The 21486-nt window shown below is 43.7% G+C and overlaps 1 protein-coding gene across 3 annotated transcripts in view; it reads left to right on the forward strand.

Annotated features, from left to right (window-relative positions):
* Window positions 1-7254, forward strand: part of TMEM154 (transmembrane protein 154) — a 51188-nt gene extending 43934 nt beyond the window's left edge. For 2 of the 3 annotated variants that reach the window (XM_070474749.1, XM_070474748.1), the window contains one exon: window positions 919-1227. In XM_070474749.1, the coding sequence (XP_070330850.1) occupies window positions 919-1030 (112 nt within the window). In that variant the 3' untranslated portion in view covers window positions 1031-1227. Of the gene's footprint in view, window positions 1-918; window positions 1228-4696 lie in introns of those variants that run through there. The other variant, XM_070474750.1, reaches the window with a different exon arrangement.
* Window positions 7255-21486: the final 14232 nt, after the last annotated feature.

A 21486-nucleotide genomic window follows, 5' to 3' on the forward strand; every position in this document is an offset into this window, starting at 1 on the left:
GGGCAGAGATGGCTTAACAGATCCTGACTGCAACGAAGGGACAGTTAGGAAACAAGGTGTCAGAATTGCGCTTCCTCATTTGACTGGTGGCGTTCCATTAAATACTTTCTTAAAAATCACCAGATGATGCTTTTCAATCAGTTCAATTGGTTTTTAAAGTTTGGAGGCCTGTTACTATACAGCCTTGGGGAAAGCTGTCCCACATTCTTAAAATACCTATCTAACACTCCGAGAAAAATCACTCACTCATGCCACTGTCACAGATAAGTGACTAAAACCATACGAATTACCATCAAGGCAAGCAATAGAGGTTTGAAGCAGGATCACTGGTTTTGTTTGTTGCAATTCTGTGGCAGTCTGCCAAGATATTTTTAACAGGGAACTCTAGGATTTGCCAGAACTGAAAACGCCTGGGCTGATTCGATCATTTCACAGAGATGATAAATAGCCACAAAGACAGCAGGGAACACATTTAAAGGAATGAGCAGGAGAGAGAATAATGCCTCCAGGCTCGGGTGTGGGTGGGGGCCAGGTCTGGGTTGCTGAGGCGCTAACAGGCCTGATGGCCCTCACACCACCTGCAGCCATCCCATGTGAGAGCTGTGACCCTAGGAATGACCTGATGCCCCGCAGCTGAAGCAACTTGTATCCCCACTGGGACTGTATCTGGGGACGCTGTCACAATGCCCAGATCCATAAGCACGTGAGCTCCACATGTAAATATCATGCATGGAGTCTTGTGCTCTCTGATGCTTTAAATGAAAGTGTTCTGGTTGGTAGACACTCTCACATGCTAAGCCTTCATGATCCTTGTAGCATGTTCTGAAGAAACCACGGTGAAGTACATTCTCTTCAGAAATTGCAAGTTTGGGGGCTTCCTTGGTGGCTCAGTGGTAAAGAACCTTCTTGTCAATGCAGGAGACACAGGTTCGAATCCTGGTCTGGGAAGACCCCACATGCCGCAAAGCAACTAAAGCAGTGTGCCGCAACTGATTTACTGAGCCTCTGCTCTGGAGCTTGTGAGCCATAATGACTAACCCCGAGCGCCGCATGTGGAAACCCTTGTGCCCTTCAGCCCATGCTCTCCAACAAGAGGAGCCACGGCAGTGAGAAGCCCATGGCCTGCAGCTGGGGAGGAGCCCCTGCTCGCCACAGTTAGAGAAAACAGCAGTGAAGGCCCGCAACACCCAAAATAAATAAGATAAAATTATTTTTTTAAAAAAGAAATTGTATTTGTTTTGGAAGATAGTTTCTTAAAGCCTTTGGATATGTGAAACAACGTTCAAGGTCAGGTTTGATGGACGAACGTTCACTAGTGTAGAATCTTCACCATCAGAGCATAGGTTCCTGTGTCTGGAGGTCAGGCCCTTGGTATTGAGCTTTACTTACTTTTCCTCATTGATTTTTTTCCAGTACCCCACTAAGGTACATGGTATTATTAGGTATGTTTTGCAGACAAGATGAGAACAGAACATTTGAGCTGAGGAATGTTTGTTTGCCCAAGGTCACACAGCCAAGGAAGTGGCTGAGCCCTGAGTCAAGCTCTGGTCACCTGACCCTGTGCACAAAAAGCCCCGTGAACACGTGCCAGCATTGGCTCAACCAGGAAAGAGGCCCATGAAGAGGAATCCCCAGGCAAAAGCTTAATCAAAAGATGTATGGGGTACTAGAAAGAGAAAGTGTTCAGATTTTTATGGAGGAACATAAAAGATTTAAACAAATAGACACATACTGTGTCCGAATGAAAGACTCAACATTTAAAAAATCTGCATTTAGATTCAACTTAGTGTCTTAAAGAGCCCAATGGGCATTTCATCTGGAAGGATACTTGGGCACAAATAGCCAGGGTAACTCTAAAAGAAGGAAAAAGAACAATCCTGTATAGGTGGGTGGATTTGCAGGGAAAATGTCCAATAATTAAAACTGTGTACACTCAGAGCTAAATAAGTTTTAGTGGAATAGAGTATTCAAAACAGCCTCTGGTATATGTAAACATTTAATATACTCTAAAAGTAACAAATCATAGCAAGTGGAGTATTCAATAACTAATCTTAAGACAACTGACTAACATTTGGAGGGAAAATTTAGAACTCACACTTTAGATTAGAATAGACTCCAGATAAGTTTAAATGTGAAAAAGAAAGGAAAAATTCAGAAAAATTATAGATAAATATTATTATAATTGTTAAGCAAGGACTGGCTGAAAAGTCAGAAACTGCATCAGAAAAGAATAGACTTAACTACCTTAAAAACTCAAATTTTCTGTACTTCAAAAAACACAAATAAATGTGTCAAAATTGCAAGAAGAGAATTTAACATACTTAAAATTTCCTGGCTCTTTGAATGACATTACTTTAAGATAAACAGTTATGCTCAATGCTCTTTATTTCTGTAGCCAGTCTTTTTAAAAATCATAAAGATTACTTTTTGAAAAATTTCTAAAAAGCACAATAAATAAAAGTAGGAGGAAAATGACAAACTAGGGGAAAGCATGTGCAGTATGTGTGATGAAGAAAAATGACTGCTGTTGCTAATACATAAATCAATAAGAAGGCAATTGTCCCATATGAGCAAAGAATGGTAATAAGCAATTTGGCAGAAGAAGAAGTTAAAATTACCAACAGAGCCTTGAAAAAATCTTTAGTCTTCCTAGTAACACAAAAATTAACACAAGAGGACATTAAGGTAAATATTATATTATTTTCACCTATTAAGTTTACAAAAACGGAAAATAATAATATTAGAGAGAATGTTGGGGAAAGGATATTTCCCTAAAGGAAAGTGTCAGGAGAAGGTAAATTTTTAGGGAAGGGGGGGGTCACAGTGGACTGGCTAAGCTTTAAAATTGCATACATTTTAACCTAGTAATTCCTCTTAGATATTTATGCAAAGCTAACAACTGGAAGCATGCAAAGATGTAGCAATTTTTATAATAAATGAAAACTAAAAATTGGAAATAGCTTAAATGTTTAACAATAAGGATATGCCTAATTTTTTTTTAATCTAGTGAGACAATGGTGTGCTCTGTAGTCACTAAAAGATATGGCATATTCATTAGCCAGGAAAGAGGTCTGTAGATGAATGAGAGTGAAAAAAGCAGATTACATTTCAATATGCATAATATGATTCCATTTTTGTACAAGATATATATATATATCATTATCACAGAAAAAAATTTTGAAAAGTAAACACCAAAATGTTAACTGCCGTGAGATTGTTAGTACTTTTATATTGCTTATTTGTATTTTCTATTTTCAACAGTGAATATGGATTGGTTTTATAGTAATATATTAGTTACAATAATATAATTAATTTCAAAAATCACTTTTCCTGTAACTGCTGGACACAGATCAGCCTTGTGGACAAAAGAGGGATTGTGCCTTTTGCTGTAAGCCTTGTGTTTGGGTCTGCCTAGAGTAGCTGGGATGTCAAGATAAGGCCACGAAAGAAAAACATGCAATTCAGAGACTTATGCTCTGTAGAGATGAACTCCTGGATCTTAGAAATATTATCTTGCTCCCACCCAATTTCCAAGAAATGAAGTCTCCTTGCCTAGTTTAAGAGGTGTGCAGGGTGACTTGTGAAATGGGTTGTTAGGCCTGCTCTTCAGATAAAGAATGTCTTCATTTTCAATCAGGTTTCCATGAAATAAGGTTTGCTACAGAAGTTGTCCTTTTCTTCATGTCCGCCTCGCCCCTTCTTTCCCATCGATCAGACCTCCTGGTCACAAGCTTCCTCCCTGCCTTCACTACACAGACCCAGACACAAGTAGACACGTCTCCCCTTCCCTTTCTTGGTTAGATCTGTGTACCTATCCATCTATCTGTCTATCATCTATCAAGTTGCTCCACTGACCCTTTGGAAACACCTGGTGAGCATTGAACAGGTGAGCACTGAAGTTGGAGTCTGGAGAGCACGATCTGTCGCAGCCTCCCATGCCTCTGAGCAAAGGTGACACTGGACCCTGATAATCATCATTCAGACACAGGTCACTTTAAGTAGAGACATGCTAGAATTTGGTTGCAGGGACTCAAAAGTCAAAAAAAGAAGGGAGTGAGGAGGTCGAATGGTCTGCTTTCCAGGAGACTTGGGTAGAAGCGTGGTCTCACAGGGAAAGAGCCGCAGAGCCAGAGGTGTGGCCAAGGTGGCCACGTTAGAAACACGAGCAGAAATGAGCCTGCCGGTTCGGCCATGTGCAGATACCACGTCCATAGCTTATGTCTCCTCACGCCCCAAGATGCCTGGTGATTGAATTCTAAACGGCGCCGAGAAGGCCCCTCCAGATCCTCTGTGGATGTGCACAAAACGGGCTTTTGAAACCATGCCAGGACCACAAGCTCTGGGAGAAAATAACACATGGAAATTTTTTTTTTCTAAAGGAAGAAAAAGGCAGTTTGGCATCTATTCATAGAAATGGGATTAGATTTAATTAAAGGGGGAACCCCAGCTCCATCTGGTTCTCTCTGTGTCAGCCCTGGGGAGGGATATTACTGCAAGAGCTAGGGATTATGTCTTGGCTTTTCTAGATTTCCTCCTCAGGGTTCAAATGTAAAATCCAAACCGACCTTTGTTTGGGAAATTGTAATCTGGACACCGTTGGCTCCCTGACTGTTTATACTCTCCTGATCACCTCCATAGCTGAGTGACCAGCTCTCGGGAACTTCTTGGAAATACACTGTTGTTCTGTTTTTTACAGTGACAATGAATCCTGAAACTGAATGTGCTAAAGCTTTCCAAGAGAAGCAGCCCCGGAGGAAGCCCGCGGGGCCTGCCAACAGAGGATGAAGAGGATCCGAATTTAATTAACTTCAAATCAATGTAAACACAAGAACCTTTTGCTGTCGCTTCCAACGCCCACTCTTCCGACGCCCAACGCATCACCTTTACTTGGAAGAATGCTTGATTGAGAAGTGCTGGGAAAGGCCTGGATGCCACTCATCGCTGGAGGAGCCTCGAGGTGCAGTCAGGGCTCATCACGGGGTGCTCCCTCCGCTCGGCTGACCTCTGAGTGACTGGACCCCCACTCTGGCCATGCTGAGTCCCTGTTACCTTTCTGCTTCATTCCTTCGAGTACAAAACTGGACACTGTCTTATCTCTGGTTTCCTTCTGGGTCACCTTGGGTCACCTTACAACCTAAATAGCTGGATAATTTCTCCTGATTAGTCAAGTCCTCTGATAGGTCAGTTACGTTCAGCAGGAACTTTGCTCAAGGTGAGTTATGTCATGGAAAAGACAGCAAACAAAGCAAGTGTTCCAATGTGCATGCCGTCCCAGGCCGGGTGGTAAGCTTGTTCCTGCCTGCTGTGAGACGCAGGGTGAGATACACAGTCAAAGGGAGGCTATTTGGTGACGTGTGGACCGTAAGTTGGCCAGGTGACAGAGAAATGGGAATTTTCCATGAAAGATCAACTGTTTTCCTCTCAGCTAAAATCAGCTGCTTATTTCCACTTCCCCACGGCTCTTCCTGTCCTCGCCACACCTCCCTGGCGTGTGATGTGTGGGTAGATGGGAGCAGCTGGGCTTCTTCTATCACCTTCTGTGTCCCGGAGATCTTTAAGGTCAGCTGGAACAAACAGAACAGCATCGGGCTCCCTCTGTGCGGGTGGCGCGGCCTCTCCCCGCATTCAGGACCTCGCTGCCCCCGGCTCAGGTCTGACGTGCTCGACACCAACACCCGTCCGTCAGAGATGACATTCTCCGTGGTATTTGTTGACATCCTCCTGCTAGAAGTGACGGCACAAAATCAGAAGGGCCTGTTTATCACTCCCACTCACGTAAAATCAATCTCCATTTAATCCTTAATTTTCCAATTCTGACCTTTAAAGCAATCTAGCAAATTAGGACTCCTGAGCTCTTCCACAGCACCCAATATTTTATTCCAGGAAAGAAACAAAGAATGAAAACTATCTTTTATTCCCCACCCGTAAACTGAGGCGGGGGTGGGGTGGGGTGCTTGAGGTTCACCAAACATTTGCTGCTGAATTTGGGTTCTTGTGTTTGAAAGGCTGCCTTAATGCATGACACAAACTGCCCTCCCCCTTTTCCAAATCCCTTACCTTCTGAACTCTGCCCACAATTTTAAAGGCAGAACTCCAGGCTAAGGAGATCTTTCTGTTCCACTGAAAAATAGAACTATCCGGCTGTGTTTAACCACTGCTCTTACGCCATCCTGGGACTGTGCAGAGCTTTGGCAAAAAAACAGTCTTCATGGTACAGAACCACAACAGATCTGTCTGTTGTATTCTTTTTAGCACATCCTAATATGGCATTTTTGTTTTGCATATTTTCTTAAGTCTTTTTCTGATGTGCACCATTTGTTAAAGTCTTTATTGAATTTGTTACAACACTGCTTCTGTTTTATGCTTTTGGTTGGGGGGCATGGTTGGCCAAGAGGCATGTGAAATCTTAGTTCTCAACTAGGGCTCAAACCTGCAGCCCCTGCATTGGAAAGTGAAGTCTTAACCACTGGACTGCCAGGGAAGTCCCCTGTTTTGCATATTCGTATTCAACTTGTGGTCTACAGTGACTCTCAGATATTTATGCCAGAATTGCCATTTTACCAAACTGTCATTTCTGCCTCTTTCATTTCTTTGTTTCTCATCAACATTTTGACTCTCTGAAGAGTCTTTTCTCTCCTAGCTAGCTGTGTAAGATTTTTGCTGAATGCTTAGGTAGGCAAACATCACCCAACCCTGTCAAATAATGGACGTTAGCAGTTCAGAGGACAGGGGTTCTTGGAATCTCATTTGATGAAGCAATATTTCATAATATGGTAAAAATATTCAGTATGTGAAATTACTTCAAATTCCAGAAGAAGCCAGCTTCAGCAATATGTCATTGAATATATATCTGAAAAGTACTAACCCCTCTAATTGCACAGTGTGCAGAGCACTTTTAAAAATAGAGTTTATTCTGGCAAGATATATGACGCTAGTATGGGTCAGAACCACCAAGGGTCGCTTCTAGTGCTCTGTATATTTTATTTACTATCCAGTCAAAAGGCATCATAGGTTATGGTCCTTCTGAGAACTGTGTTTTAACCCAAACTAAATTTTTTATGTTTTAGATTATTGTTTCTAAAAATCTTAATAATTTGCCCTAATTAGGACAATCAGAGCATAATGTGGCTTTAGAATATTTTCAAGATGTTTACATGTTATTGCAGTTTTGAACATCTTAAGCAAGCTAGGTTAACAGCATTGCCTCGTTGAACTCCTCAGGAAACTTGTGGTAATAAATGTATGAAAACCTCAGTCTGAACTCAGTGACGTGACTCCTTTCTCTGGGAAGCACACAGCGCAGTCAGTCTTGACATCCAAGAGGCGATGGGCCCCTCTCATCATCTTCACAGCTCTGACAATGTAGAGGGGCACTTTAAAAATACGTCTGTCTAGTTGTTCGTTTTGGTTGTTTAAACTCTCAGTTTTCACCATCTCTGGAAGAAGTTCCTTATGCTGAGTCAACATAAAGTGTACACATTAGTTTCAACTCTATCAGAATTGTACAAATTCTGAATATAGTAGAGTGAGAAGATGTAGCTTCACGCTGGGAGGATGGCTGCAATTCTCACTGTGAGGAAAACAGTGACATTTTCTGCTGAAGTACATTTACGCATGCTGCTTTTTCACACTCAGGATGAAATCTGGGTTTTCCATTTAGATCTACAATAAGCAATCCAGAGTAGCTTCATAGACTGTATTTCTTCTATCTTTCGATAACCAGATCATGGTATATTAATGTGGCATGGAAGTAATTAAATTGGTTGTTAATAATTACATAACCCCACCAACCAATTGCCTGAATTATTTATTTTTTTGAACAGCTCTTTGACACTGTCTTGTCTGACACCCTAATTTTACTTTCCTCTTAGTCCTTTTGGGGGTGGTTATTTTGGGGGTGTTATATTAGATATCTGTTAGGAGGTTTCTAGTTTATTTTGGTTTTTGCCCTTTTCTAAATAATATATCATGTTCACGAAATGGCAATCCATACAAGTATATAAAATAAACCTTTTTAATCAACTCAATAGATGCTCTAAGCCCTTTTTGAAATTATATTTTAAGAAGTTAAATTCTTAAGGCAAAGTGTTAACGGTCACATGAAGGCTTTAATTTCATTGCTCTACAAGATTAGAAATATATGTTGAACTATTTATGACAAGCAAAGGTGGATGGGGTCCCTTGCCAGTTGGACTCCAGGTGGAGAAGCCTCACTATCTCCTCCTTTGTTCCCATCACATTATTATCACTGACCTCTGGTGTCTGCATGCTGAGTTGCTTCAGTCGTGTCCAACTCTCTGTGACCCCATGGACTGTAGCCCACCAGGCTCCTCTGTCTATGGGATTCTCCAGGCAGAAATACTGGAGTGGGTTGCCATTTCCTACTCCAGAGGATCTTCCTGACCCCAGGATCGAACCCATGTCTCCTGTGTTTCCTGCCTTGCAGGTGGATTCTTTACCCACTGAGACACCTGGGAAGCCAAGTTATAGGTAAATAACTGGACTTTTTTTTTTTTTTTTTTACAAAAAGCCTATTCACATTTTGTATTTCTTTGGTCTGCATGGACTCAGTTAATAGTCTCTAGATACTACAAACAGTAAACACCATCTTTTCCAGTGTAAAGACCAGTAGTGATTGATCTCTGTATTCCTCTGACTTAGGTGCAATCTCTGAAATTACAAATAACTAAGGAACGTGGGAAAACTGCATGTTTAATAAATGTCAGTTTTCAGAAAGAGCAGGAATTGTAGTGATTCAACAATTTTAAACAAGTTTAAAAACAATTGTTTAAAAACAATCTGATAGACTAGCAATAATTACAGAGAAGGAAATGGCAACCCACTCCAGTGTTCTTGCCTGGAGAATCCCAGGGATGGCAGAGCCTAGTGGGCTGCAGTCTATGAGATAGCACAGAGTCAGACACAACTGATGTGACTTAGCAGCAGCAGCAGCAATAATTAATATATGTGTATCCTGCTTTAAAATTAAAAATGATATTAATGTTAAAAAATTCTGTTGGATGCTGTCACAAGCAGTGTTAAGTATTTTCTCAAGAGGTCAGTAAGATCATCATATATCATATTTATCACTTGGCATTTGTCCCAGCAATATGTAAATTCTACCTTGTAAGCCTCATATAAGAAATGGACCCATTACTACTGAACAGAACTGATTTGCAAAGCTATCAAAGTTTTACAACTGATTGAGGGTTTCAGGCTTTTTCTCCCACTTTGCATGCTGAGAATGATATTTTATAATACTTTTTCTTTATGGCTTTACGAGCATCAGGTATACATGGTTAAATATGTATGTATAGATTATTCTACCCTCAGCTGCATAGTTTTTGATAAAAATAAGTAAGTACATACATGTGTATAATTCAAATTGCTCATTTAGCAGTGATATACTGAAAAGTATTTCTAAATTTAATTGAAAAGCACAAGATAGAAGGAAAGAATATTTTCTACATTAATTTCTATATAATTAATGTATACCAATATTTAGAATAAACATTTATTTACAATGAAATATTTACTAAAATGTTGATGAGTAAGTGTAAAGAGGTGAATTATGCCTCTTTCTAAAGGAAAATCCTTTTAACTTCCATGACTATTAAAAAGGATTCTTTCCTTCATAATCATATTCTTTTGCTCCATATACCTCTTAAAATAAAGAAAGCCATATCAATTCAAAAAGTTCTTATAATAGAGTTGAACCCGTTTTACCTGAAATTGTCTAGACTAAAAATTAGTTGGATTCTCTGAGTATCTCAAAGGTATTATCACACATTTTTGTCCTTTTCTTTCTGACAAAATATTTTTAAATTGAATGAAAGTTTATCTATGTGAATGTAATTTTTAAGAGTATTTTTTAGTAAAAATGGAGAAATTCTAGAGATGAAACTGTCTGTTTTTCCTGATTGCTCACTTTTCTTCATCCCTTTAATTCTAATTGTGACAGAGTGGGGCTGACTGGCAGGTTCATAATATGTAGATAGCATGAAGACTTCCTTGAACGAGGGTGCATTCTTGCAGGTCACAAAAAGTAGTCAGTACATTGACAAATGCTGAGCAAAGTTGCTCCTCATGGTCTTGCCCAGAGTAAAACATGGTCAGTTATGGCATTGATCAGCCTCTGAAGTCGGCTGGCGTGTGAATTTCCAACCTGCTTTAACCAGAATGAGCAGCTGAAGTGGTGGGACAGATCAGCCTGGAAGTGACTTGGCCCCAAAGATCACACAGTTTCACAGAGTTAGAGAAAGGATGCTAAGAGAGAACACACCAGCTTGCCTCTGTACTCCTTCATGTGTGAAGGAAAAATAATAGATCTTGTCAAAAACAATTTTATTCATCTCTAGAATTAGAGGCTGGACTTAATTCCTCCCTGATACACAGGTGCCTCAGCTCTGGGATTCTCTTCTTTGCCCTCTGGGCAGGGGATTTCATGGAGAAAACAAATACAAGTTTTATTAACGAAAGAGTAAATAATTTATTTAAGGTGATGATACAAGTGCAAAACATGGATTGTTTCTTCTCCAGCCTGCACTGAATGTCGGTGAAGCCAGCTTAGCTGTTTATTTTGAACCTCCATGAATCTGTTCAGAAATGTCCCCATCTTGTTCCAAGTGGTGACGGGTGACTTCCCACCGGGTGTGAGGGTACCCACCCCTGCTCCATCCCAGATGGCGCTCCATCCTTCGTCTGTGCTTATGCCGCCCAGCTTCCACCTCAGGGGGCTGGGGTAGGTATCCCTGAGGAAGCAGCCACACAGACTTACGTCAAGATGTGTGTTCTGAGTGGGGCTGAAGTGAGCAACGAGAACGAAGTGGGCTGGGGGTGGCGGCGGGGGGAAACGTGAGGAAAAATTCTTAGGGAGTTCTCTGGTTAAACGGGAGAAACCAAGATTAGTGGTGAGGATCAAACGGCCAAGAGAGAAAACCAAAACCAAAACAACCCAGACAAAGAAAGGGGCCGAGAGGAGCCACAGTCTGGGACACGGATTGGCGGCCGGCGTCAGCAGCGGACAGGGAGGCGCGGGGTGAGGCGAAGGGTCCGGGCGACCCCAGGGCGGCCCGCGCTGCGCACAGCGGCCCCTGCTGGCCCCGGCGCGCGGGAGCGGCGGCCGGCCTGGCCTGACGCGGGGGCACACCCTGCCGCCGCCGTCCCTTCCTCAGAGCCGCCCTTCAGTCCTGCTAAGTCGGGAACTCCGGGTCCGGGGCGACAGCGTCCACAGCAGACCCTGGGCGAGGGCTCGTGTTCCCGCCGCCCAGGGCGCGTCCCCTGACCTCCGTCAGAGCTGACGGGGAGCTGAGGGAGGCGGCAGGTCACCTGCGTCTCTGGCCAGATCGAGAGTGGGGACGTGAGGTGTGGACAGGGTTAGGCCCAGAAATAAATAAAGATGCTCTCCCAGAAAGAAAGAAATATACTTCTCCTAGTTTCCTTAAATGCTGGTGTGTTTGTTAGTGAGACTCTTGGTTCCAGTTAGAAGGTGTCCCACTCAGACCGGGAAGCTTGTGGACTCCTGATCCAAACTGGGGAAGGCAGGACAGACAGGTGTTGGTGGGATGAGGCACACCCGCAGGGGGACGCCAGCACAACCAGGCTCCTGCTTTCCTCTTTCCTTCGTTCTGAGACCAACTTTCTCCACAGCTAGTGGCTCCAGGGCTCATCTTTCCATTTTTACCATCAGAGTAGAAGGGAGTCTCTTTCCTTGCGTCTGATCACTCCAGAGGGAATTAGACTGGGCCCTTGGGGTTTTATGTCTAACCTTGTGAAAATGGGGGTTGGAACTGACTGGGGTGGACAGTTTTCCTCTTGACGTGGCTTGGAGTGCGTGCATGTGTGTCCATGTACTGTTGCTTAGCTGAACGAGTAGATGGGTAGGGGGTGGTTGGTGAGTTGGTTGGTTGGGGAAAGAGGATGTGGGGGAGGCAGTTTCCAAGGGGAACCCGAGTTCTGTGACCAGACTGGGGCATTCCCGCCCCGCCAAGGACGCGGTTATTCACCACTGGCTGTGTTCCTCTTTCCTGACCCACTTACCCAGGCAGAGTCAGAGCTCCAGAACCATCCAGGTTCTCAGGATGGGATTCACTGATGCTTTTCACATTCTTTGGGCATTTAAAATATTTTCTAACTATTTTGCAGCAAATATCCATTACCTTTGTAATATAAGGCTTTGTTTTGTTTTTTAAAGAACAGAGTGGGTAAGTTTTAGTAATCAAGGCAGAAATATTAAGAACCAAAATACAGAAAAATTCTAATTTTAGGTTGGTGTTCTTGCAGTATGTCTTTTGAAACTGAGTTGCAAAGCTGACAATATATTTAGGTGTACGTGACCAGGACTGTTTCTTTTCTAGGTAGGAGAAAGGATACTGAAAAACAAGCAAACATAAAAAGTAAGAGGCCCTCGAAGCTTTGCTCTATAAGGCAGAATAAATAGATTTTTCTACATCTTATGTAGGCAGTTTATTTTAACCCCTTTCTCTTCAGAGACAGCATGAGAGAAGCAGGAAAACTTCTGGATATCTGTATATACCTTGTGGATGAAGTCACTGTTTAGGACAAGATCAGTGGGGGTTAAAGCAGTTGTCAGGACTTTGATAAACTAAATGAGAATAAGACAGAACAGAAAATATCTTCTCTTCCCATAATGCATAATATCTAATTACTCAGGTTCTTTTCATTTTCTTGCCCTAAGGATCATTTAACATTAAAGAAGGTTTTGAATAAAGAGCAAAAATATTCTCCATTTAAAATTCTCTTTCTCATGTACTTTTGTCACTGTCAAAGTTTCCACAATGAATACACACAACTTTGACAAAGGAAAAAGCTATTGAAAATAAAGTGCAGTTAAAATCTGCTTTCTAAGAAAGAAGTGACAAGAGGTCTGGGGGTGGACCTCGGTGGGGTGTTCATGGGGTGACTCCCTAGAGACAGCCAGCAGGGGTGAGTTTTCCTTAAAAGGGCAGGTACACTTACCAGCTCCTGTTGGAGAGTTTAGAAGGGTCAGTGAGAGAAGAAGCCAGTCAGAAATTTTGGATAGAGAAAATACTAGAAGTCTCCCCTGAAGATGCCACTGGGATTCATTCATTCAGCAAACATGTGTTGAGTGTCTATTATGAAAGGGGAGGTAGACCAGCAAGATAAAGCCCAGAGCCCCTGGAGCCAGCTGCCTGGGTTGAAATGCTGGCTCTGTGCCTCTGGGCAGGTCACTTAACATCCCTGTGCTCTTGTTGCTTCATGAGACTTTGGGAAGACCGCACTAGATGATCCACACGAATGCTCTGAACAGTGAATGCCTGCTGCCGAGTGTTAGGAATTGTATATTGCTGGCTGGCACACTTACGGTCTCTCTCCTTAAGGAGGAGGCTGAAACCACACAAACCGGAAGTCTATAAAGCAAGATGAAAGACTTGCCAGGTTCATTTTGTCAGGTCACAGAATTGCTGAGAGGCTCCCCAGCTGAATGGCTTATGGGGAATTGTGCTGCCCAGGGCTCCTGCCCCAGGCACCCTTTTGTAGGTCACTGGGTCACAGAAGGCATTTCTCATGAAGGGAGTTTCATTCTAAGTCAGCATGACAGGGTGATGATGAAGACTTTTACTGAGCGTTTCCTCTGTAACAGGTACTTTTCTAAGTGTTTGTGGGAGTTAACTTCCTCACCTGCCCAGGCAGGTATATTATTACCCCCATTTTACAGATGCAGAAACTGAGGCACAGAAGGAGGAATAACTTGCTCATGGTCACACAGGTAGTGTATGGTAGAGCTGGGATTTGAACCCAGGTCATCTATCTCCAAAATTAGCCTGAAGGTCACCATGGTCACCCTGGAGATGTACCATTTTTATTGACTTCATAGAAATTTTACACAGTATGACTCTGGAAGCTATTTGCACACTTACTTGAGTTTCATTCATCTGCTCCTTCAGTTGACGTTCACTGAGCTCCTTGCTCTAAGTGGGGCACAGTGTAACCTATTAGGTGCAGAAAGGAAGCCAGAATCCTCCCATCAAGCTGTTTTGGGAGATAAGGCTTGTGTCCAAAGACAGAAAGTGACGCGTTTCTGGTGAGGAGTGGCGGATCAGGGCTCAGGGACACAGGAGCAAAGATGGTTTGGGGATGGCAGAACAGGCAACACCTCAGCTCACTCAGAGCAGAGTCTTGAAGGACAAAAGGTTTTGCCAGATGGTCATTCAAGAACATGTCATTGCAGTCAATGAGAATTTCTTGGTTTGACAAATGTATCATGGTCTTGTATCATTTCCTCATGTGGAAGCTCTTTACACTATATTTGCAACTTTTCTGAAAGTTGAAATTTTTTCCAAACTAAAAAGAAAGTTATTAAAAAAGTAAAGCAGTAGAATATGAAAGTCTATAAAAAGTTTCTGGATACATTAAATGTCCATTGAATACTGTTTACACTTGAGACAGTGAATCTCCATATGATATATTTATTTACTGCAGGGCAGTGCCAAGATTACATCTGTACTATAACATTTTAATCAACATATAACAAACTATGACTTTAAATGTATGACTACTAACTTGCTAAATTAACATCACACAATTTTACCTATCAGGCAATAATATCTATACTAATTTCATAATTATTTAAATGTCCTAGTAAAATCTTCATGTTGATTTATCAAATTATTTTTCATTTTTGTTTAAAAGCACATTTTGCATCTTCAGTGTATTATGTCCCATACATTATCATACAGGCGATCTTAGGAATATGTAACAACTTAGATATAATGGGTGTTTAATAAATAGTTAAATAAATTTAATAAATAGGCTGAGTCAATTTTAAAAAGTTCAGGAAGAGAAGCATGTGTCACAGCAGAAGGAATTCAGAAAAGAGGAGGAAAGAACTAGGAAGGACACCCCCATCGTGGTCAGGTCAACGTCCTCCCTTTCTTTGCCCTTAAAACCCTGTGGATGGCTTCCTGTGAGAATGAGGCTCTAAGTCCTTGTCATGCCTGCTTCCTGCCTTGCCTCTTGGATCCCTTGAGGCTTCTAGTGCCTCAGCCAACAGCCTTCTTTCCATTCATGGACTAGAGCCTGCTCTTTCTTCCTCGGGCCCCATCCCCCTCTCTGCTCTTTGTCACAGTAGGTCCCATGCATCCTTAAGTTTTCAGCTCGGTGGAAACCTTCCCTGGCCCCCACTGTGTGTTGTCAGCACACTTTTTTTTTTTTTTTTTTAGTAGCACTTGCTTGTTTGTGTGATTAGTCAACTAATGCTTGCTTTGATGATAAGTGCCATGAGAACAGATAAATGCTTGCCCTTGATTGTACACATCATAGGAACAGATAAATATCTGTTTGGCTTACTCTCGTACCCCAGCACTGAGCATCTCTTGAGATAATATGTCCTCAAAACATTAGATCAGTGAATGGAGAAACTACCAGATTTGATAACTGATTAAGAGGAGTGCAGGCTTTTGAACACTAATGACAGAAAAAGTGGAGCTACCATTTGCTATGGAAGGGAACATAGGATCAAAGGTTTCCAGGAGTTATTTATGAACCCAGCATCGTACATACTGATTTGGAGGGCCCAAAGGTCATGGATTTGTCCAGCAGGACATAGCAAATTTAACACTTAAGGGAAATGTTACAGCTAAGGAAAGAAAGAAAGGATGAAGAGCTTGTAGGTATATTAGTGAGAATTAGTTTAGAACAGCAAATAACTCCAAAAGAACAGCAAAAAAAATCCAAAAGACAGAGATTTAAATTTGTAAGGACTTCTTTTTGCCTCCCCTAAAAGAGTCTTTGGTGGAAAGTCCCAGGCTGTTCTGGTGGTTTCATGCTCCCTGAGCCTCTCTCTCCCTCTCTTCTCTGTGCCACCATTCTTAGTGTGTGGGTTCGATCCTCAAAGTTGCCTTTGGCCCCAGATGTCTGCTGGTGCTCCAGTCATCAAAGCTGTCTTTCTGGCAGCAGGAAGGAAGGAGGAGGAGGTGAAACAGACTCCCCTGAAAGCTCAATCCACTTCCGTCTCACTGGCCAAAGCTTAGACAAGAGGTGACTCTTGCTTTAAGTTAAGCTGGGGATGTAGCCTTTGAGATGTGTGCATTGCTACCTGGAAGAAAGTCAGTGATTCTTTTACTAGGAATAGTAATGTTTCTCAGGTGAGTGAGGGCTGATTGTACCACAGCCCAGAGGAGACAGTCGAGAGAAATGTGGTTTCATAAATACTCCCCCTGCTGAGAGGCACAAGTCTCCAGTAACAGATGTATGGAATGTTAGCCCAGCAGGGAAACTCAGGAGTCCCCTGGTCATTACCCGCATGTTGCTGTTGAAGAGACTTGACCCCAGAGATGAGGAGACTTAACATCACACAGCAAGTGGAAGGCAGAGCTGGGCAGAACCAGAGTTCCTGGAGGAAGTCAGGGAACATTTGACAGGGAGTTTGTGGCAGCTCCATCTGAACCTACCCAAATAAGGGCTCACTTTGCACAATTTTACAGTCACTCAAAGGAGACCCGGCAGGGGGCGGGCTTGGATCTGCATCTCAGCTGACCTCTGAGCCTCAGACCCTCTGCTGTGTGAAGGGGCAGTGCACCCCATATTTGGTAGTCAGTATTATCATTATCATTAGTAAGCAATAATCTTCTGGGGATCATGGAATGAATTGGTGAACAAACAAAACATGAGTGAATGAAATGAGAACAGCCAGCCAGCCCTCTGAGATGATTTCACTGTAAAACTGGATAGGAGCTTCTCATGAATGAATGAAATTCATTGGATGGTTCACCCATCCATCTGAGATGTTTCAAATGTGAAACTGGTAGGGAGCTTCTTGTGTGCCCAGCCTCCCATTCCATCATTCCAGCTCTCCACATCTGTCCTCCTGCCGTCTGTGCTCCTTTGGGTCCACTGCAGCCTGCCTGCCAAACCATGCCACTCCCCTTGTGACACTGATCCCTTCCAAACACACCAGTCCTATAAAGGCTTCCTCCACACCTTGATTTAATTTTCCTTTTCTCACCTTCACGTATCTCCTCTCCCACTATTTCATCTTCACCTCAACCCCCTCTCCCATTCATCGGGCAATATATTTTGAGTGCTTCCATGAGGCTGAGCTCAGGATTGTGGGCCTGAGCCCACAAAGAAGACAACAGTCACAGACTCTGGCCTTGAGTTATGTCCAGTACGATGACAAATGCCCCTAAAACGTCATGACTTGGAGGTAAGATACAGACACCCATACTGTAGCTATGTCTTCCCTGCCATCCCCCTTCAAAGCTGACATTTCTCAACTCTGTCATGATCTACTGTTTGCCGCTTAACACAGTTTTGTGTTATCATTAGTAATTCTTATCAAATTTAAAATGCTGAGAAACGGTTATATTTATGGTTTTTTCTTTTCTATATTAAGAAAAAAAAACCACACTTCATCAATTCAATATCAACACTCCAGGTAAAATAGCATTAAATTACCAGATGAAACACACAACATCCAGAAACACTGTAAGTGAGATCCTCATTAAAATTAATTTGTTTTCATTGAGCATATACCGGATTGGAGTTTTATTTGGAAACACAGAATTTATATCTGTTGTAAAATATGGCAATAAGTCTCCTGTGGCTGTGGCCAGGACTGTGTGCCAGCTGGAGCGGAAACAGAACTCCGGTGTTAGCTTGTCTGGGGAGGCTTCGCATCCAGAGAGCCCGAAGCCCTCTCTGCGGTGAGAGCAGCCCGAGCTTCCTCTCCCAGCACTTCTGCATCTACCACCAACTAGCTGGGTGACTCTGGGACAGCCACTTCACTTCCCTGGCCTCAGTGTCCCCATCTGCAATATCAAGACGCTAGATTAAACCATTTCCAAGTCAGCAGTTCTTACATAAACAGTGCACAAAAAGCATCCGAGCAGCTGCTTAAAAATTCCGAGTCCAGAGTCTTCATCCCTGAGGGGGTTTGGGCCCAGGAATCAGTGGTTTTAATAAGCATCCCAGATTATTTTCCAGGGGAGAGTCTGAGGATCATGCTGTGGAATCTACTGTAAGCTCTTTTTGAGATCCAGCACTTCAGTATGCTGAGACTTCCTCAAAAGCATATTTCAAATAAATTCTCAAAGAAGAAAGAAGAGAAGAAGGAGGAAGAAAAAAGAAAGGGAATAAGAGAGGACCCTATCATCCCTGAAAAAGAGCTCTGCGGTGCAGGCGTCGTGGACCTGGGCTGAGTGCCCCGCTCCCCACCACACACTGGGGGCCTGAGTCCCTCAGTGCCCAGGAGCGATCCCCGTCAAAGACCAGCTCCCTTCACTAAGGATCTGAGAGGCGGCGGGAGAGACCTAATTTCCCTTAACGAGGTCTTCTTGCTGTTGATCTAGGGTGATAGGTACCACTATGCACTTTGGGGCATTTAAATCAGGAACTGCTTAGTACAAGTGTGGAAATAACAACAGTGCCAAGAACTCACTTTGTGCCAGGGAAAATTCTAAGTAATCTACTTGCACTAATTCATGTAAGCCTTTCAGCAAACCCCTGCAAGAGGAATTATGACTGTGGTCATTTTCCAGAGATGGAGGGTCATGGCTATGAAACAGAAGACCTGGGATTCCAGGGAGGGCAGTCTGACCTTGCAGCTGAAGTTCTCCACTTGGCTCTGCCACTGTTCTGAGGAGTCTCAGCTCTCCCTCGCTGTAGCTCACGACCCCAAAGAGCTCCTTGCTTTTCCCTTTCTCAGCTTGCTCATCCTCATCTCTTTTTCCCATCTCATCTCTGTTCTGCAGGAGGGTTTCGCAGTGGGAGAACCAATCAAAGAGGAGTCCGTGCTCGGGAGGATAACAGAGGGCAGCCTCGTACCCTCCTTGGCCGCAAACATTCAGAAATCTGGGGCAAGCAGAGTCTGGTGCCTAGAGAAAATACAGGAACCACACAGCCTCGATGATCAGACTCTTCGGGGTCCTGCTATTAACACATAATTGCAGGAAAAGCTGGTGCAAGCCCCTCTCCAACCCTCTCCACTCGGCTCAGTCACCTTCAGTGTGAAGGTCTAGTTCATTTTCCTTTGAGGGTTGTACGTTTTGTTTCCCCCATGTAGGCTCTTTTTAGTCTTCAGGTGATGAGATGAAAAAGATAAAATGCCTTCTGCATGTAAAGTTTCCTCTTGCAGGAGGTGAGTGGCTGGGAGAGAGGCTCTGTAATGATGAGTCACCGGCTGGATTTGAAACATCTACAAAGATGCACAGGGTGAAGACTGAGGAAATAACCAGCTGACTGGCACTTCTGAACCCAGTTTCTGCCACGGATTAGCTTTCCTAATTTTTTTCCTGGTCGTTTTTCACTGCTGTGGCGCTAAGCAGCAGCCTGCTCACCGGCCTCATTAAAATGCAGATCTAGACTTCCTCCTCTACCTGGAGTCCTGGGAGCCAGACTCCGCACAGAGGGGAGAAATGAGAGCAGGGCTAAAGAGGAAGATATAAAAAATAAATGAGCCATTCATAAAAGTGAGTATTATTACCAAAAGGAGCCGTCTGCCAACGCCTCTGTGTGTATACTGACTCTGGATGCTGAGCTCTTTAACAACACGGAATTAAGCCAATGCATCATCTTTTTAGCAGTTGCTCACTTGATCTACTATTAACTTTAAACAGACCAATTGTGAAATGAGCGCTTGGCTCTGCCATAATGATGATGAGGCTTCACCCAGTACTATTTTTTATAATGTAAGCTTGAAAATTGTGAAAATAAATTCAGCTGTGCTTAGTACATGCTCACAGTTCTGCAAAGAAGCCAGACATTCGGATCAGGTTGGGGGGAGGGGGGCCTTGTTTCACTCAAACAGCTTTATGAAGTCATTTGCACACATTCTAAAAACTGACTTTATTTTTCTTTAACTTAGCATATCTTTCCCTGAAAATCCGATATGCCAATATGTTGGGCTTTTTGCTGTCTCCATGAGCAACTGCAGAGGGCTTTTTTTCTTCACACTGAAAGATGTACATGTTCGATGCCTGTCTTTTCTTCTAATGCCTGTGAATCTACTGAGGAAAAAGTAGCAAAGAATCCCACCAACAGCCTTCTTGTCATCAGAAGGTCCCCAAGACAATCTGAGCACCTGTTTCTTTTATTTTTTTTTAAAAAAAGTTTTTTACTGCTGTACAGTTGCTTTGGGCTTCCCAGATGGCGCAATGGTAAAGAATCTGCTTGCCAATGCAGGAGACACAAGAGACTTGGGTTTCATCCCTGGGTCGGGAAGACCCTCTAGAGAAGGAAATGGCACCCCACTCCAGTATTCTTGCCTGGAGAACCCCATGGACAGAGAAACCTGGCGGACTACAGCCTGTGGGGTCGCAGAGTCGGACACGACTGAACAACAGGATGTGTGCACATAGCTGTTTACAATGTCATGTCACTGTCTGCTGCACAGCGAAGCGAATCGGCTATATGTATAGATCTATCCCGTCTTCTTTGGATTTCCTTCCCATTTTGGTCACCACAGAGCACTGATGAGTTCCCTGTCAGAGCACCTATTTCTTGCTCAGCTGCATGAGTCTTATTGCTCTTTGCTTCTCACAGTTGGAGCTGGACTCAAGCCCCTCTGGTGAACTGTGTTGAAAAACAGCAGCTGGTTCCCGCCCGTGGCTGGTGGAATCAGGGTCGTGACGCTGCAGTCACCCCTTGTACACCTCTGCGGGCTGCAGGCTCGCGTCTGTCGCCCACAGTCCTGAGAACAGTCCGCTGCAGATGCTGGCCGGAAGGGTCATTATGGGTGCCGATGTCCTCACCATCTGGAATGGTTACAGTTGTCAGGATCCGAGCTGACTCACCGTGCTGAGGAGTCGTTTCACTAATGGCAGCTCTAATCAGGAGGGACGAAGCTGTTGCTTAGCGCTGTGGCAGGAAGCAAATGCTCGCCAGATGAAAAGGAAGGGCCGTTGATTTGCTCTTGCCTATTTGAAAATAAAGTGGCTTGGAATCTCCTGCTCAGCTGCATCTGATAGCAGGTCATACTTCCTGCCAGGAGCTGGGCTGTGTCCACGGGCAGAGGACCTGTCCTTCCTCTCTGGCCTCTGGTGCCCTGAGGAGCTGGAGCAATGCCCTGGTGGAGACTGAAGCAGTTTGGTGTGGAGAGGCTGCACACACAGATGAGGATGTGATTTTTTATGCAACACCCTCCCTCCAGCATTTGCCCTTCGGTTGTTTTGTGCAAATCCTGACCTCGACAGAGACACTGGGTGGCTGGCACACTCCGGCCCTGTGGAAAGCCCCATCGGCAGCTGGACGCTCAGAGGGTCACTCATTCTGCACTTCAGCTCTTACCTCCAGAAGGAACCAGCCCTGGCCACCCTTGATTTGGGACTTCTAACCTCCAGGGCTGTGAGCAAACACGCTCAGTCTGTAGACATTTGTATGGCAGCCCTAGGAAACCAGTCCCACGGGGACCTTCAGACCTTACATGTCACGAGAAGCAGCCGGCAGACCAGAGCCCAGCGGACTCTCCTTGTGACCGAGGCTTTCATCAGCTCCTCCACGAGATGC

The sequence above is a fragment of the Odocoileus virginianus genome, chromosome 12 (assembly GCF_023699985.2).
Source record: "Odocoileus virginianus isolate 20LAN1187 ecotype Illinois chromosome 12, Ovbor_1.2, whole genome shotgun sequence".
Taxonomy (NCBI): domain Eukaryota; kingdom Metazoa; phylum Chordata; class Mammalia; order Artiodactyla; family Cervidae; genus Odocoileus; species Odocoileus virginianus.